The 19,153-nt window shown below is 34.8% G+C and overlaps 1 protein-coding gene across 1 annotated transcript in view; it reads left to right on the forward strand.

Annotated features, from left to right (window-relative positions):
* The window catches only part of LOC143912713 (latrophilin Cirl-like), a 161,839-nt gene that overhangs the window by 140,936 nt on the left and 1,750 nt on the right, over window positions 1-19,153 (forward strand). Inside the window, exons 4-22 of the mRNA XM_077432024.1 lie at window positions 11,596-11,788; window positions 11,866-11,972; window positions 12,047-12,288; window positions 13,007-13,193; window positions 13,282-13,452; window positions 13,528-13,651; window positions 13,721-13,860; window positions 14,022-14,147; window positions 14,287-14,414; window positions 14,503-14,662; window positions 14,753-14,920; window positions 15,007-15,129; window positions 15,205-15,413; window positions 15,488-15,615; window positions 17,285-17,510; window positions 17,585-17,750; window positions 17,826-18,040; window positions 18,115-18,212; window positions 18,291-18,459. Coding sequence (XP_077288150.1) covers window positions 11,596-11,788; window positions 11,866-11,972; window positions 12,047-12,288; window positions 13,007-13,193; window positions 13,282-13,452; window positions 13,528-13,651; window positions 13,721-13,860; window positions 14,022-14,147; window positions 14,287-14,414; window positions 14,503-14,662; window positions 14,753-14,920; window positions 15,007-15,129; window positions 15,205-15,413; window positions 15,488-15,615; window positions 17,285-17,510; window positions 17,585-17,750; window positions 17,826-18,040; window positions 18,115-18,212; window positions 18,291-18,459 — 3,080 coding nt within the window. The remainder of the gene's footprint in view (window positions 1-11,595; window positions 11,789-11,865; window positions 11,973-12,046; window positions 12,289-13,006; window positions 13,194-13,281; window positions 13,453-13,527; window positions 13,652-13,720; window positions 13,861-14,021; window positions 14,148-14,286; window positions 14,415-14,502; window positions 14,663-14,752; window positions 14,921-15,006; window positions 15,130-15,204; window positions 15,414-15,487; window positions 15,616-17,284; window positions 17,511-17,584; window positions 17,751-17,825; window positions 18,041-18,114; window positions 18,213-18,290; window positions 18,460-19,153) is intronic.

The following is a 19,153-nucleotide window of genomic DNA, read 5'->3' on the forward strand; positions in this document are numbered from 1 at the left end:
TGGTTCACATATGAAGAAGAAGATAACCACAGTTTCCCTTACTACATAAATACATATATAGATTTTACAGGAAGGACAGTTCTATCACCACATTGACGAAGGATCATCGAGTTCAAACGCTATTTTTTTTTTTAAATATATCTTTGAATTTCGGGCCAAATAAAAACTTGAGACGTGGTGCTGGAGGCGTATGTAGAAAATATTATGAACAGCCGGAACTCATGAGTAGTCATCGGCGTTGGCTGGGTACTCGTCAAATAACAATAGAATTTTTGTGCCAAAAGCATCGTTGCAACGTCGATCTTTGCTCCTGAGTCTGTCCTCCAGGAAGTTAAGATCGCCAATAGTCTGTCTTCAACGAATCCTCGGACATGTGTAGTTAGAAGACATCCGGATAGCTTGGAAAGACTACTTGTGACTGGACATGTGGAGGGTTCTTGAAGAAGCGGAAGTTTAACTACTCGATAGACCAGATAGACTAAATCATTACTGGCTCTATTATAACTGACGCCATTAAGCTAGTGGAATGCTGAGAAAGATGGAGACAAGCAATCAAACGGCTGATGGAGTTTTGAAATAACGACCTTCTGTACAGAGTACATATATAGAGTATATCTGCACAGAGGATAATGATAAATATGTATACTTTCCAGAGTTTACTGAATCAATTTTAGCAGCTAATTTAGTCCTGTAGTAGTAGTCCTCGGTTAAATTGGTCTCATATGAATGATTAGATAGAAAGGTACAATATGTATATGTATTATTCGAACATGGTTACTTACATAGTTGAGCCATTTTAATCTACTTATTAACTATGGCAGATTAATCAATCGCTTATTTTATTCAGAAAAGTGGTTCTGCATGTCCTTTTTGTTTGTTTATTTTAGTGTATGCTTATTCTTATACATTTAGTTGAAAGATTCAAAGAAATTGCTTGGGTCAAGTCTTGGCGCTTTCCATTTATCGCCACTCACAAGTTACATCACACTCGTCTACGATTGCAGATTATACGATACACCCAAGATTATTCTCGACTTGACCGAATTATTTCGAACACAGAGGGCATACACACGTAGTTGATATTGAGTTTCACATCGATCATGTGTAAAAGCCAATAGTAACGGCGAGAATAATATAATATGAACTCGTATGAAAGGGTCCGGCATTGTGCAATGTAAAGGCGATTATATTACACACGTACCCAATGCCAGGTATACGTAAATACACACACGCTGGCCCGGGAGAAAATTCGATTGCACACTCCCATCGATTTTGAAGCTATCGATTACGAACCTCGTAGTCGTAGTATAATTCCGCGCGTCCGGTATTTTACGTCCGAAACCGGAGGTGTTAGTTGGGCAACGTATGTATGTGTATAATACGAATTACGTAGCACCTCAGGTATACATGCTGGGTCTTTTTCCGATCCGAATTGTCCAATTACGTCCATCCACCTTTATGAATAACAAATGATTGATAAAAGCGCGCCAACTGCTTATCGCGGGCGGCTACGAAATTCGTACGCGATTTGCACGCGATATTTCCGGTCTTGCTTTCTGAAAGCTCGCCTACGTCGTAGCCTATTTTTATTTCTGTTTATTTATTTTTTGTAGTATTGTTCTGTGCGCTTACAGGATGATTCGATATACACAATCTCGGAGATGATTTTTACAAAAATAATATGTGAACTACCATTGAAGTCTTTAGACTTTAAACTTCAATGGTAGTGCTTGTGTTTCAGGATTATGGTAGGAATCCAGAGTGGTGAATGATTGCTTGCTCCTTTATTTGTTTTACATTTATTGGTAATTAAAGTACACTTTTCCGTTTGCTCCACGAGGTGCCGACGATTAGTGTGTGTTGTAGTTGAACACATCCACGTGTCTGTCTGACTGAGCGTGAGCATTGCACTTTATAGAGAATTACACTGAATGGAGGGAGAAATAGATCGTAACAACCAAGTTTTTATATAATTTAGCTTTCTATAGTAGTACAGTCAGCAGTATGGCTCGATGTTTGCGTTTATGTTGAGCACCGAGAAGTTACCGGGTTCGATCCCGTGGCAGTCTTTAATGCTGCTGGTCAGACTTGGATATTTGTGACTCCAAGTCGATTGTTTCCTATCAGAGTTTACCAATTTATCTGATTTCATTGTTGAAATGGTTCCTCATTAGAAAAAACCACCCTACATACTATATATAACCACTATTTGAATATAATTGAAAAATAATTAACTAACAATGAACGGCACGCTTCCGGTCCGCTCACTAGTCATGAGTTCGCTTCCCACTGGAGTCTCATTGCTGGCCAGACCTTGGTTTGTCGAGATCGGTTGTTTCTTATCAGAATTTGTCAATTTTTCTGATTTGTAACGATTCCTGTAATATTGGCTTTCTTATCCTATTTTCTATTGCGAAAACCTTGAGTTATTATTATCTCTTAAGTTTCGCCAGATTTTCACCATATACGTCTCTATGGTTGATTATTGAAATATAAATATTTCGTGTTGTTACATAATAAATAATGTTATTATTCGTATTGTTTACGATGTGTATAATGTCTGAACATAGATGTCAGGTGTTCTTTCGATTTGTTTGTATGTTTAATTATGTATTTAATAATATATATTTATTATTTTTTTATTTTATTTTATTTTATTTTATTAATTGAAAAATCAACAGACAGGATGTACATAGATATGTATAAAAAAACAAATAGTAAATAAATAATATATGTAACATCCGAGTCCAATAGTAGATTTTTACAAAAATGAAAAAGATAAATATGAGGAAAACAAATTAAAAAGTAAAGAATAAAGGCATGACAAAATATGTAGAACATTGCATAATTAAACTATAGTATTAAAATATTTGGAAAAGGTTATAAAATAGAATATAAGAAGAAATTGAAATTTACAAATATAAAACAAATGAAAAAGGTAAATACAAAATAAACAAATGAAAAGGAAAAGAATGAAAGCTATAATATGATTAAATAGCACATTACATAACTAAACTAAAGTATAAATATATTGAAAATATTGGAAAAATAGAATAGGAGAAGAAATGAATCAATCGGTCAAGATTCTCTTGATGTTAGACCTGAATTGATGTAGGGAAATACCAAATAGATCAATCTCATTCAGCTCTCCGTTAAACATACGATAAACGCGCTGCAGATAAAAATATTTTTGGGAATTAGTATTGAAAGGATCAAGTGAAAAGAGTGCAACGCGTCTAGAGTACCGAACTGGGATTCTGAAATTAACCTTATTCATTAAATCAGAACAATCAAGGAAACCATTTATGAGCTTAAAGAAGAATATAGCATCAGTATGTCGTCGCCTGACAGAAAGATTGTTAATAGAAAGGATTTTTAAAATGTCGGAAACAGTAGAATGGGTATAGGTAGGAAAAAGGTAGCGTAAGGATTTAATAAATTTAAGTTGAACTTTCTCAATACAATTAATATGTATTATATAATTTATGGATTCTTAATCTGTTTAGCACATTCGCCGCTTTGTAAAACGTATATAAATATACCGATTTCAAGTTATTTTATAGAATGAATGCCAATTCGGCTCTACTTTTTGCATCAGCCTGTATTCTACGCGTAATCTAGGTACATTTCTTTTACGTCTTTTTTATTTTCCTCCAACGATACATATCGGCTTCCACGTGTGCACTAAACGAGCGCTCTTTATCATTGTCGTGTCCTTTCGTTGTTTCTACGCAAAATCACACTCTCACTGTTCAAAAATCCGCTTCGAAATTGAGATGAAGTTTTAATACAAACGCGTCCGACGTTCGATATTGTTAAACACACACGTGTGAGCATGATATTTTCGTGGATTTTCCCCACCGCAGAGGGGATTTTTCCCGCTTAAGGATTTTTCGCGCGGAATCGAATTTCGCCGGATATTGTTTATTTTATAAGCGCGCTCGCGTTTTGTGTAATAATGTAACGGAAACGTAACAAATGTGCGACGTGTTCATTGCGCGATCGGAAAAGGCCTTTCTCCGGATTCGGGTCAGTCCGGAGTTTTCATCCGGATAATCGGATCTCACGCCGTCCGGACTTGCGGTCCGCCTAATGAGCCACAAGTGTGCTCTCGCACACACTTGCACACACTCCCCTCTCATATGTATGTATAACGCACATTCTGTGTGTAACAGGGCTGTGCAGTCGGAGTCGCACATTTCGGTGGAGTCGCCGAAATTCCGAACGCTCCCAGTGAAAACGCATCGTTCAACTTTTAACGGTTCATTTACATGCTATTCGTGCCCGTTATGGCAGTGCCGAGCCGGACCTACGACACGCCCAATTGGTAGGCGTCTTTGAATTGTTTTAATTTGAATTTTTCGATAGTAATTTTAATATATTGATGATTTTAGCTGATTTATTAATAAATTACAATGTTTGACTCATATTCAAAAATGTTATCCCAAACTTAACATGCCTACTAAATAAACATTTTAACATTCATTAATGGTAGTGTATATATTTAGCACCACTGAGGTCAAAGGTTCGAGTCCTCGTCAAACTGCTGGTTAGATTTGGGGGTTTTGTGACTCGATCGATCGTTTCAATTTTTCAATCAAATCAAAGTTTGTCAATTTTATCTGATCATTGTTGAAACGGTTCCTGAAAATTGGTATTGGATCATTTCATGTTGTCACAAAATCTGTGTGTATCCACAAGAATAGTCGAAATATGATTTTTCTAAGTGGAATTTTATTTAATTCTCAAATAAAGACAATTTAATATATTATCCCTATTAATTCAATTCAGATTCGTGTAAATACGAGTAAATACTAGTACGAGCTTTTAGCTCGCATTTGTACCGATTTAAAATTCAGCACACTTCCAAATAACCCTTTTAAACGAAAACAAAAAATAGTGTGGCCAAAACACTATCCCAATAAACATGTTTCAATAGAAAATACTCAATAATATAAAATAGTATTAACAGTGGGAAAAAATCCTAAGTGAAAATACGTACTTTTGATTTGAACTGGACGACTATTTAAAAATATTTGAAAGCTGAAAAGTACTACAAATAAAAGATAAAATACCCGACTATAGATTCCAATATTCAGTTTGAACAGGAAATTGACAAATTTTGAGACATCGACCGAACACCAAGATATAGAAAAATCGCGCGATTTAAAAAACACATATCTACGAATCTCGAGCCAATCAACATTTTTTATTACCAGATTCGTGTTTACTGAGGATAGTATATCTATAAGAAAAGTCATATCTCGTCTCTGAACCAACAAAAAAAGTCGTCATTTGTCGAACAGTGTAGTCTTTCTGCAAATCAGCTCAATTTCAGTTAGACGGTCAGTAAAAACAGCTGTAGGTAATGCTGCTTTTGGACTTCGGAATGAGTTAAATTTGTAGTCTATTTTTTTTAGCAATCTCCCCAGCCCTGATCAGTGGTGTTGTTATATTCAGGAAGGGTGGTGTAATTGCTCGAGTTTAACTCGTGCAAAAAACAAAAACCGGGGGGGTTCAGAAGGTTATGGTGAAGTGCTTTGCACTGGGACCTGTTAGCTGTTAGCAGTTAGCTGCTGGGTAGTGTCGTTATTTTGCCACTAAGTAAAATATTTTTCATTGAAACCATTACCAGTCTTGTTACCTTTTAGACTTTTCAATTAGACTGGATATTATCGTATTATGCTTTAATGCTTTTAATGACAGCGATGTACTTTTAATATGTCGAAAAATTTTGTTGATTTCGTAATATACATACAGTGTCGTATTTTATCTATTACTAGCATATATGTAGAATATGATACATATCCCTATATTTTTTGATTTTAAATGCTTTTTATTATTACTAAATTATGTTCACAATACATCTTATATATATATATTAATAGCTACTCAGCTACTGATCATTTGTTATTTTACAATTTTAATTTAATTTTGTTAGTAATCATAGTATTATATTATTCTAATGTTAATGTACAGCATAATAGGAAAAAGAGCTCAAATACCTATTTAAAATTCTTATAAGTGCTCATAATACATCTAATACATAATATTAATTAAAGATTCTCTAAAGTCGACGATCTAAAGCAGATTGTGTTTATACCTGAAGGGTATAGACGTTTTTTTTGTAATCACCGAGACTCTTCACACGTTTGTTAGTATGGTTATTAGTGATTCTGTCATAGAATCTACTGGTTAGTTTGTTAGTAATGTTTGGATAACTAACGGAATATTATTTATGGCATGCAGTTTTTTCAAGTTAGTATATATGGGTGTGTTATAAATTATTTTTAGGGATTTATTTTGTATTATTTGGACCTTGGAAAGGCTAGTATTCGAGGCGTTATTCCAACATAGGTTAATAATGGTAATATGAGCGCGGGATATTATTTTATTTTATTTTGAGTTGATAAAGAACTATGGCGATTAAATATTGGGTATATCCCTATATAAAAATCACCCTACATACGGAATATCTATTAAATCTATTTAAATTTGTATTCATATTATATTAGAACTAATCTTATAAACGGACAAAGCTGAAATTTCGCAAAAGGTCTCAATTAAAACATTATTGCGATGGTTCAATCGATACTCAATTTTAGTCCCTTTTCGGAAATAAAGATGGAACAGATATGATTGGACCTTTTATTATATAATAAACATGCGATTAATAACGTGAAACTATTATAATTTGGATGATAAAATAACGTACTTAGAGGCTATACGCTGCGATGAAATGAACTATGTATGTAAATAGATATTTAATTAATATCGGTTCCTGAAACTTGTATTTATTAATTTTGTAATACAACTCAAATTCATAACTATCAACTACACCCTTTTAATTACAAACTTTTTATTAGCTTCATTCTGTTAGATGAGTGACATTCTTTCCCGTCAAAAATTTGTGATCTGATTTTGAACCACTTCCACTCTTTAGATCGCTTTAATATTTTACCAACACATGGGGGGGTTAGCTAACATTCAAGCTAACTCCTCAAGCTAATTTCTCCGACATAAAGCTGGAGGAGCTTAATAATTAGTGAACTTATTCAAAATTATATCGGAATCTTGTGTCAGATCGAAGCGATGACATCTAGCTATCCGAACACGGCTTTCTTTCGGCCCCTTCACAACTCAATTAAAAAGTCATGTTTTTCACTGTAATTTTTTCTTAATAGAGATGACACTTATACATTAATTTGCACGAGCGGATAAAATACACATCTGATAATCGACATGAATTTATAAGTTTCTAAAAGATTAAGCGACTTGATTCAATAGATGGCCTACCTCCACTTTGCAGAATATATTCAGAAAAAAAAAACATTTATACATAAATCATAAAAAACAATAGCTGTATAATAAATATAATAGCAGATAAAGTAAAACTATCAAATAATAACAAAGTAGGAAATGTCTTGCATCTACAGCTAGCACCAATATATAAGAACCAGCCGCAAATACAAAACATCCCTGCGAGGCCCAAATGGAAAAGAGATCAAAATTCCACTCATACAGCACATTCAATTATGAAAGTAATGATGAGTGCAGGCTACCAGACAAATACATTAAAATAATATCCGATAACCTACCCTCACTGAGGTGGAAAATATCACATTCAGGCTCAGCAGCAATGATTTCATTGAGAAGTCGGATAGCTCTTGGAATAGGAGCCATTCGATAAAGAACTGTGCCGGCAGGAGGTACATACAACCATCAAATGATGATATCTACCACGCACATAATTATTAGGGACATACAATTCCAACTGTTCCAGCAACGACGGGCATGACGTATTACCACGTAGAAGCTGGAGAGCAAAACGAATTAATGAGTTTCTCCGAAGCTCAAGGGAATTATACGTAAGCATGCCCAAAAGAAAAGGAGTGGGGTAGAGATATGGGTAATACCCATACTCTTTCCCATATAGGAAACGAAGAAATGCTGATTATATCACTGTATACATGCCGTTGCTTTTACGCACCCTTTCCAATGAGTGGGGGGGGTGGGCCGTCGTAAATGAAACGATGTTTACTTTAGATGATTCCTGATCTACAAGAATGACCCTGAGTATTTGAGGGCTACCATTTATTTTTATATTGAAGAGTTGGAATGTGATTGGCTCAAGCAAAAAGACTGTTCAAAGCTTAAAATCAGACATTGCTTCAACAGAAATCGTATTTACAAAGACATTTGTCACGAATCAACCAAACCGAGTGCTTCTTTGTGAAATGACCAACGTAAAACAATTGACATTGTTCGCTTTGCTTGTTTTTGCCGTAAAAATTACTCATGTGTTGGTGGGGTATATTCGTGTCTGTGTGCGCTTAATGACCCGCAACTGTTTGCGGTCCGCGCTTGACCTCCCCCTCAGTTTCATACCAACCCCGTCGCCATTGCCATTTTCCCCACTAGAATGCCACTGGGTGGGGTGGGATTCGCATTATTCGCTGTTTTATTGCTTTGTTTACTGGCCATTTTTCTCCCTAACATATCTTTCATTTCTTTCTGTGGCTTGCCCCTGGTCAACGCGCCATCATAATCCCTCCCCCAACCCCCCAAAACCGGGTATAATTCTCGGAGTACGCACACTTTTATATAAATATAAAAGAAAAATTAGCCCGGCCGTGCGAAAAAGAATTGGAATATTCGCGTGGTATGAATATGAAGACATCTTCGGTGAATAATAAATCTTCATTATGCGAAAGGTAGTAATGATGGGAGGTTTGGCTCGCCGACTGCACGCTTTCTATGATTATGAAATTATTTTCAGGTTCTGACCTCTTTCATTGATAATTTAATTTCGCATGGTAATGGTTCTTCGGAGCTTTGAAAACGGCGCACATGCCGCAGTTCTGGAACAATTTTCTATGAAATAATAGGTAGTTTATTGTATAGAAATTTTTATTTTTATATTGCATGTCATAAGGCAGTTTGGGCTAAAATAGTGTAGCAGCAGAGCTAGGCACCAATCCTCGCACAAAACTAATGGTAATTTTCTCGTATAGCCCTCTCTCTCCCGATCCGTCTGAAATTCGTGTACGAAATATTATAAGCCTGTGTGAAAAATGACCTCATTGAATTCTTACAATTATTACAAACCGTGTTTTTTTCACGTACGTGAAAATATAATTTAATTTGTATATTCAAATTCACTATATATACTTTGTCGATTAAATTGCGGGGAATTCTAATAAATTTTTGTCAACTATTTATTATAAAAATACGACTTTTTCGTTGGTTTCGAGTGTTTATATACATATGTACATATGTAGTTGCAAAAAGAATTTCATACGTATTAATAACTAGTGTTGTGCCCGATGAAATATCATCGCATGGGCTATGGCTAATCACCGGAGCCTGAGGGGGCCGTGTATTGTTCAAAGGTTGTAAATGCATTGTTAAAGGTTTGCCGAACAATGGATAGCACTGTGACTATCCTACCTCTAGTTATGGCATATTAAGTAATTAAATAAAAAAAATTAAAAGAATTGTGTCAGTTCTATGTTCCATCCGCATCGCGGTCGTATTTTTATTTTCAAATACCTTTAAAATATAATTAATTTTATATTTAACTATATAATATGAAAATAATGGTTCAAAACCGCGCTAAATCAAATTACCGTTATGTATTTTTTATATGGCGTGACGTAAGCAATTTCTAACCTGTAACAGACCTGTAATATAGTGAATGACCCGATGAAAATTTAATCGGGTGTATTATAATATAAGTAAAAATACCTTATACAATATAAAACAGCAATAGAAAAAATAATTTTCAATAAATGGCGCAAAATGTTTTGAGACTTTTTCTTAGACTTATCATTGGTAGCAAACAGTATATACATATATGTAGAAGTATTTTCTTGATCTGTTATTATGTTCGTATTATATTCGTACATTTCGATGGCAGTGTTTTAGCTGTGACATACATATGTCGAATCGAAACGACTATTATAGTACGGAGAACGTTATCGCACACAGACACACATACATAATAGCGCTATTATATAAATTATGGGTTTTGTTTTATTTTATTTTATTTTTATGGCAACACATACCAGGGAAGGCATTACAGGCAACCCCAATGCGCCTTCCTGGCATATTGACAAATATTGCAGCATTTTTCATTATATAAGTAACTGAATTACGAGACACTGAAAAACTCGCAAACCAATGAGACATCTATCAAAATCGTACACAAACTCATTTATTGCACATTAATCAAACAAATTATTGGTGACATATTGTATATATAGGAAGGGTTTTGGCCAATTTTTACCGGGAACCGTTTCAACAATGAAATCAGAGAAAATTGGCAAACTCTGATAGGAAACGATCAACCTGGAGTCACAAATCCAGGTCTAACCAACAGCATACTCTGAAAAATTCATTTTCACTCGAGGCCCTGGCACTGGGATCGAACCCGGCACCTCACGACGCTAAGCAGAAGCTTAACAACCGAGCTTGTTGCTTTTTAAGAAAAGATTTCTGTCCTCTATATACGACAATAGAAAAAACCACTCTAGAAATACATTTATAAGTTAAAACACTTCAGTACATGAAAAATAGTAAGTTACGTTATAGTTTAGAAATTTAATTTATAAACTTTGATTGTTGTTCATCTGCACAATTGCCATCATTGAATCATTACCTTTAATTGCACTACAATATGCATCTCCTGTCTATTGATTTCCTTCTGTGTATTCTTTGATTTTTATTTTATTTCATTATTCAATCCGACCTTACATATAAACTTAAACGAAAACCGAAATACCCAAATTGATCTAAAAGGTATTTAAGTACACATTGTAGTGATTCGTTCAAGTTAAATTTCAATTTCAATGCCTAAATGGAGCTACACGCCTAGAAATTTCAATCAACCGTCGTATTTCATTTACCGGTAAATGGTCAATAATTCCTCCCATTACCGGTTACCGATTTTTATCGGTAAATGGAAAAAAATGCGTGGATTAGTTTATTAATGCGTACATATGTGATTACTTTTCCTAAAATTGTTAACATTGAATCGTAAATGATTGAAATAAATCCCAGGTGAATAATCTCATATAAATACATCCGTTCTTAATAAGTAATGATCATAATTGAAACAACCGTCTGATCGCATTTATTACGACTTGGTTGGTCTGTGTTGCCACTATTGAGCATGCACTACGAATGCTACAAGAGAACTGTCAAACTGACAGAAGGCTCGCTTGAGTGACTAACGAGTCACTAGTATTACTATGCTACCACTGTACAAAACTTCAAGACCTATGTATAACCAAAGAGAAATATGATGATTCATCCCGCTCAAAATTTTAGTCATTTTGGACAATTACTACTGAAAATAAACAAATTTCAGACAACCTTAATCCACAATACGCCGTTTGCATCCATTTTGAATGCAATAGTATGCCTGTATATGTACATTTGTTATAATATTATCACTTAATACAACAAGTATAAGTTTGAGGCTAAAATTCAACTTCATCTTGTTCTACAGAAATATGATCCCTTGAGTTATAATATAAACTGGATACTTAAAGGTTGTTTACGATAATAATGGAAATATTTTCTTTGTTGCAGAACTTCCTCGATATGAAACAGCGTACGCGTGCGAAGGAAAAACCTTAAAGATTGAATGCAAAGACGGAGAAGTTATTCAATTAATACGAGCAAACTACGGTCGTTTTTCCATCACAATATGTAACGACCACGGCAATACAGAATGGAGTGTAAATTGTATGTCCAATAAGTCTCTTCGGGTATTACACACGAGGTACGTATCTAATTTTGAAGTTTTTGATCAAAATTATAACCATAACAATACTATTATACAATCATATTTTGTTTTAGGTGTACTCAGAGTCAAAATTGTAGTATTCTCGCGAGTACTAACGTTTTCGGAGATCCCTGTCCGAAGACTTTAAAATATCTAGAAGCACATTATAAGTGTGCGGCAGGTAAATGTCATGTTCTGCTTTGAGTGAATGTATTCTGAACGTTTGTTGTATTCATTATTGATTTATTTTTATAGCAACTACCACGAGCAGTACGTTTCGACCTTCACCACCCTGGTTGATAACGTCTCAACCTTCAGTCTGGAGGTCTACCGTTCCTACGTCGCTGGGAGCTGGTGCAGGAGTCGGTGGCAGTGTCACTTCAAACAGCAATACTGCTGAAAAACCACGTCCTCCACCTGGTGTACATCATTTAGCACCGCCGACGTTTAGGCCACACATTACTATGCCTCCCGATCTTAGGCCGGGTGTCGTCAAGGTAGCTGTTTGTTGGATATACATTTTGAACTACTTAGTTTAGATCTATATAAGTTTGTTTAGTTAGGTTTACCATATCCTGGCTATTATAAAACTGGTTATTGAACCGTCCCACTCTTTTGCGCCTTTGAATCATTGGAACTCGGGGGTTAAGAGTTCAAAACAAAAGCTTTGTATTTTGGCATTTCATGCAAATTTGTATTTATTGCTCGAAATCTTGATTCATTGTCTGGGGCTCACAGATAGAATGATAATCTGTTCGATTTATTTATAGTAAAGACCACTATCTACAATACTACTGTCACAAATAGTGTTTTAATTACCATGCCAAATCTAAATATTGCCCTACTCTAGTTAGGTTATTCACTTTGGAGAATATTTTGTTAATTTTTTTTCAAATATCTACCCATTACATCTATTAAGATAAAAAATCTTTCCATCTGTGGTTCATTTTTAATATATTAGGTATCCATATGTTCTGGAGGGTTCCTCCAAAAAAAGGCCTCGATCACGGAACATCTGGCACCCAAAAACTCCATCAATTGAAAGCTACACACGCGAAATATTATACTAACGAGAACTTGAGTGCCAGATATTCCGTATTCACGATTTTTGGGGGTAACGATTGTCGATATTTGCAACAATTTGCGGAATAATCCGTTTACCGTTCTGGACCTGGTATTTTTTGTCATACTTAATCTTTTATTAAAAATTTTCAGGTGAAAAATGATGGACATTCTCCAGAAGTTGTCGAAAAGTCACCGAAATTGCCAACTGAAGTTGCAAATCCAGTGGTTCCAGGTGAAAACGCTGGAAATGTTGATCAAAGTTTTGAAGAGACTGAAAAATCTGTGATTGATAGCGAACGTCCAAGACTGAAGAATAAAGAGGAAAATTCGAAAGACGGTAATTTTTTGTATTCATTTGAATAATCAAAAACTAAATCTTTGATTATGTAGCATTTATTTTCATTGTGTTGTATTTATTTTTGAAGGTTTCACGGAAAATCCTATCAAAAAAGACGCCGATGGACTTAAAGTCACCGGAAATGACAAAAATATAGAAAATTCACCACCGTCACCTCATGATAGAGACAGTGAAAACGTTGGTTCAAATGAAAGAGATAATAAGCGACATCATAAACATCACCACGTAGATACAACTGGTAAATTTATTTACCCCTCATCTACATAGTTTGCTTTTTTACAATTTGTTTTTATTAAATTTACAAAATTACCAGATCAACCCATTTGGAGATATTGTCAACCTCAATCTGCCAGAGGGCTTCATTGGAATTGGACTATCGTTGCCGAAGTTGCCGTACAACCATGTCCTGGTGGTGCCACTGGCTTAGCTAGATGGAGGTACGTTTCAACCTATATGTCGATTTACTCTATGTAGTTGGATTTGTCTAAATTGTATTATAATTTCAGGTGTGTCAGTTCAGCTCATCGCTTATCACATTTACAACAACAAAGAAGACTCGGGTCGCCGAGTAGAGATGGTGGTATTGTTTCGCAAAGCAGAACACCTGTAATATTGGATGCTTTGGGTGCTGAAACATTGTTGAATGGTACAGTACTTCACGAGTTTACTTGTTTTTTATTATTATGGCAGCACTAAGTTATAAATGCGTTGTAATGTTTTCTCACTTAGTTCTTGATGTGTTGTGAGTTTATAAATACGTTGTGTAGTCGAATGTTACATTGTTTTTATCTGTCGATTCAAATATAGGACGAGATATAGAAAATAATGACCCGAAAGATTACCAAGAGAATCTAGAAAACTTGATGCTGCCTGACCCTCTAGCCTTTAATAACGATCTCGGAATAATTGGTATTCAAAATCAAAATTCATATGGTAAGTAAAAATTACAATTTTTACTTACCATATACACACACACTTCTTTTTGGCATTTTATTTTGAATATTTCTTGTTAAACACTATTAATTGCCATTGCGGATTAATTACAATGAACTATTTTATGTTTTCATTACAGAAGGTCAACCAGTTTGGATTTCAGAGAATCCAGATTTATCAGAATGTAGATCTGTGTGGTTGAATAGTCTTGAAATGAGAGTTAAAGAAGGAGAATCTCTTTTAAGCATTAGCAATGATCTCTCACAGGTAGATTACATGTTTTGATTTTATTTTTAACCGCTATCAATTACTAGAAATGAATAAAAAACTGATATATTTTACTATCTGCTTATAGGTAACTTCCTCAAAAACCTTATATGGAGGTGACATGATGACGACGACGAATATAATGAAACGTTTAGCTCAGAAAATGTCCATGAGTATTCAGTCATTCCCAGATACAAGACAACGAGAGGCTATCGTTACTGATTTACTACTCGGAGTTGTAAAAACTGGTACGATCAATGTTTTTATTATATAAAATGTACATATTACAGTTTGTTCTTGTATAATATTTTGACTAACATTACCATATTAACTTTTAGGCTCAAATTTGCTAGACATTTCTCAACAAGCATCTTGGAAAGATCTTAGCCATCCAGCTCAAATGCAAGTTGCAACTTCTTTATTGATCGGTTTGGAAGAAAATGCATTTTTATTAGCAGGTGCAGTACTTAGAGAAAAGACCATAGTTCAGCAAAGTAAAAATATCTGTAAGTTCTATCAAATTTCATATTATAATTCAATAATTTTTGATTGAATAGTTTTATAAGGTTTTTTTTTAATATTTAATTTGCAGTATTATCAGTGCGAGTATTAGAAACGAAAAACGTAGAAACGGAAGAATTCCCAACTGCTTTAGCTCGAGAAAAATGGGTGGCCAGTCAAGATATAATCTATCTTCCGAGAGGAGCCCTTATTGGTAATATTAATATTAAATAATGTATTATTCTTCAATTATACCTTTATTAATTTGTATTTTATTCTCCATTTACAGACAATTCTGAAGGTGGTCTAGTTCGTATCGTATTCGTGGCTTTTGACCGCTTAGAAGAAATCTTACAACCGCCACCAGCTCCAGTAATCCCTGCGATTATTCAACATCCCATGGACGAGTCTATGATATCTGAAAATTTACACATCCGACACCAACAAATGAACTCGGAAAAAGACCGAGATAATATAACCAGAGTCATCAATTCAAAAGTGCGCATACTTTCGATTAATTTATACCGGTAACAGTAAGAAATATATTAATACTCATTTACAATTGCTTTCAGGTTATATCTGCAAGTCTCGGCAAAGGTCGCCACATTCAACTGTCACAACCAGTCAGACTTACTCTTCGTCATCTTCAAACTGAAAACGTCACAAATCCAACTTGCGTCTTTTGGGACTTTACCGTCAAGTAATTAATTTGAATTAATTTTTTATTAGTTAATTAGTTGACTATAGCTAAGTAAGATCTCGTTTTTCACTATTGAATATATTTTCAACCAATTTTGTTCAAACTTTTCCCCATACTTTTTCCACGACATTTATAAGTTTGCTTAGTTAGGTTTACCATATCCTGGCTATTATAAAACTGGTTATTTAACCGTCCCACTCTTTTGCGCCTTTGAATCATTAGAACTGATGGGCTACGAGTTCAAAACAAAAGCTTTGTATTTTGGCATTTTAAGCAAATTTGTATTTTTTGCTTGAAATCTTGATTCATTGTTTGAGGCTTAGTGATGGATTGATAATCTGTTCGATTGATTTATAGTAAAAACTGCTATTTACGATATCACTGTCACAAATAGTGATTTTACCATGCCAAATCTAAAGATTGTCCTACTTTATAGTTAGGTTATTCACTTCGGAGAATCTTTTGTTAAAAGTCTTTTTAATTATCTACCTATTACATATATTGAGATAAAAAATCTTTCCATCTGTGGTTCATTTTTATATTAGGTATCCATATTTTATTTTATTTTACATAGATATATACCAGGAAGGCCTAACAGGTAGACCCAAATCCGCCTTCCTAGACAATTAATTACAAACATTGCAGCATTTTTATTACATAAATCGCTGTATTTCGAGGGGCTAAACAACACGAAATTAACAATTAATTAATCCATAGAGACAATTGTGGATTTAGTCTTGTACATAATTTTTTTACATATTGTACATAAATCAAATTCAAATATTTGTGACATAGCGGGTAGGATGGATTTTGCCAATTTGATGGAGGAACCGTTTCAACAATGAAATCAGATAAATTGGCAAACTCTGGTAGGAAAAGATCGACTTGGAGTCACAAATATCCAAGTCTAACCAAGTCAAGATTACCACAGGATTGAACCCGGTAACCTCTCGGTGATAAACATAGGCATTAGTCAGCAGTATGGCTTAATGGTAACGTGTATGTTTAACACCAAGTGATTGGTGGGTTCGATCCGCTATACTGCTGGTTAGATTTGGGGGTATTTGTGACTCCAAATCATAGAAGTAGAATGCATAGAATCGCTCTCAGCCTCCAAAAATGTTGCTACGGCAGAGTTTGTTCATTTTTTGCTAAACTTCGTCTCTCTTCTGACTTTCCGTCTCTCTCTTCGATGGCTCGCTTTTAGACGATACTTTTGCTAACAATGACCATTCTATGCATTCTACTTCTATGCTCCAAATCGATCGTTTCTTATCAGAGTTTGCCAATTTTATCTGATCATTGTTGAAACGGTTCCTCAAAATTGGCAAAATATCATCTTTCCTGTTTTCACAAATCTTCTGTATTTATTGTGTGTATAATTTGTAAAAATTATGTACAAAATCTAAATCCATAGATGTTTCAATGGATTAATTCTGTAATTAATTAATAATTAATTGTTATTTCGTGTTCTTCAACTTCTGGAAATACAGTGATTTATGTAATAATAAAATGCTGCATTGTTTGTAATTAATTGTCCAGGAAGGCGCATTCGGGTCTTCTTGTCAAGCCTTCCTGGTATATATCTATGTAAAAAAATAAAATAAACGCAACTACACTGCTGGCATTACCAAGTTCGACTATACTTTATCGATATGTCATTTTTCAGCGTGTGGTCTGCGGAAGGTTGTCGCGTAGAATGGAGTAATACAACTCACACCGGCTGCCAGTGTACACATTTGACAAACTTCGCTTTATTGATGGACGTTCATTCAGTGCCGTTATCAGCTGCGAATGCTCTGGCTTTGAACATCATCACATTAGTCGGATGTGGCATCAGCGTCGTCGCCCTCTTTGCATCGATCATTGTATTCCAATGCGTCGGAGGCATGAAGGTAAACGTCATAAAATATTTATTGAATTAATTTACTGTGATTCGTTTGTTTAATTCGTATTATATACATTTCAGTCTGATCGAGTGACCATTCATAAAAATTTGTGCGCTTGTTTACTGATCGCCGAACTGATATTCATGTTCGGCATCGAGTGGACTACTCACCGAGTCGTCTGCGGAATCATCGCCGTTCTTTTGCACTACTTTTTCCTCGCTGCTTTCGCTTGGATGTTTCTCGAAGGTTTGTTTTTGTCGGCTCTGAAGTGTTTTTCGATTGTTGAATCGTGTTTTATTCAATGTGTTTGTTTCCTTTCAGGATTTCAGTTGTACGCTATGCTTGTTGAAGTGTTTGAGCCGGAGCGTGCGCGAGCTTGTTGGTATTACATGTTTGCGTATTTAGTTCCTTTGGTGATCGTTGGAATCAGCGGTCTGGTCGATGCCAAAAGCTACGGAACACCTCATCACTGTTGGCTAAGATCCGATAATTACTTCCATCTGGCGTTCATCGGACCCGCCGCTCTAGTTCTAGTGGTAAATATCAAATATCGAGTGTTATATTTTATGATTGAAACTTGTTTACTATGTTTGTTTCTTTTAATCTTCAGGCAAACTGGCTTATATTGTGTTTGGTTATTTATATGATGTGCCGCCACTCGCACGTTTCCATCAAGGCTAAAGAAAATAACAAACTTTATAAAATAAGGTATTGTGTTTTTAATGTGTTTATGTTTTAAAATGGAGCAAAACAATGCATTTACGGGTGTTATTTTATCTTTTTCAGAGTATGGCTTCGTAGCTCTGTCGTTTTAGTGTTTATTTTAGGACTCACCTGGACGTTCGGTCTGTTATACCTCAATCAAGAAACCGTAGTAATGGCGTTCATTTTCACCATTTTTAATTCATTGCAAGGCTTGTTCATCTTCGTATTTCATTGCCTTCAAAATGAAATGGTATGTTGATTTGTTTATTTTGATTCCGAAACCGATTTTACTTTCACCAATTCCTATTTATCTCTATTTAATCCTTTGGTTGCCGAGTTTGAAGGTATAAGATGTATAAGATTGCCAAATAGATTGTCGATTTGTTGTAGGATTACTTATTTTTTAGATATTCTTGCACACATCAAAATTCAAAATGTAAGAAAATCTCAAAAACCTACCAGTTTTTGTACAGATTTTCAGATCTGAACTTGATTTAGGTCGAAATCACACAGGAAAGAACGGCACATCGTGTGCTTGGCTCCCTGCTGTGGGAATTATCCTACATTTATTCAAATATGGGATACACCGTTATCGATCACTGTCAAGCAAGGATAAAATTTTACCGAAAACACTCCAGGGAGTGATTTTGGGACGGTGTGTACTAGAAGTGCCATGAATATGTGCAAGGCATTCCACATTTTTTCGCATGTTTAAAAGTATCTAAAAAAAACCATGTGCCGCGTTCCTTCCTGTGTGATTTCGCCGTTATACTTTCTTACGCTAATGAGTCAATAATTGGTTGGATTTTAATAACTATTTTCAGTTTTCAGGATGATATTTTCTGTTTTCCTATACATATTTTGTGAAAATACTCCATTTGGTTTATTATAATTAGCATTCATATAAATAAATATCTAAATAGAAACTTAACAGACTAAATATT

This window comes from Arctopsyche grandis, chromosome 6, assembly GCF_051622035.1.
Source record: "Arctopsyche grandis isolate Sample6627 chromosome 6, ASM5162203v2, whole genome shotgun sequence".
NCBI classification, from domain to species: Eukaryota; Metazoa; Arthropoda; class Insecta; order Trichoptera; family Hydropsychidae; genus Arctopsyche; species Arctopsyche grandis.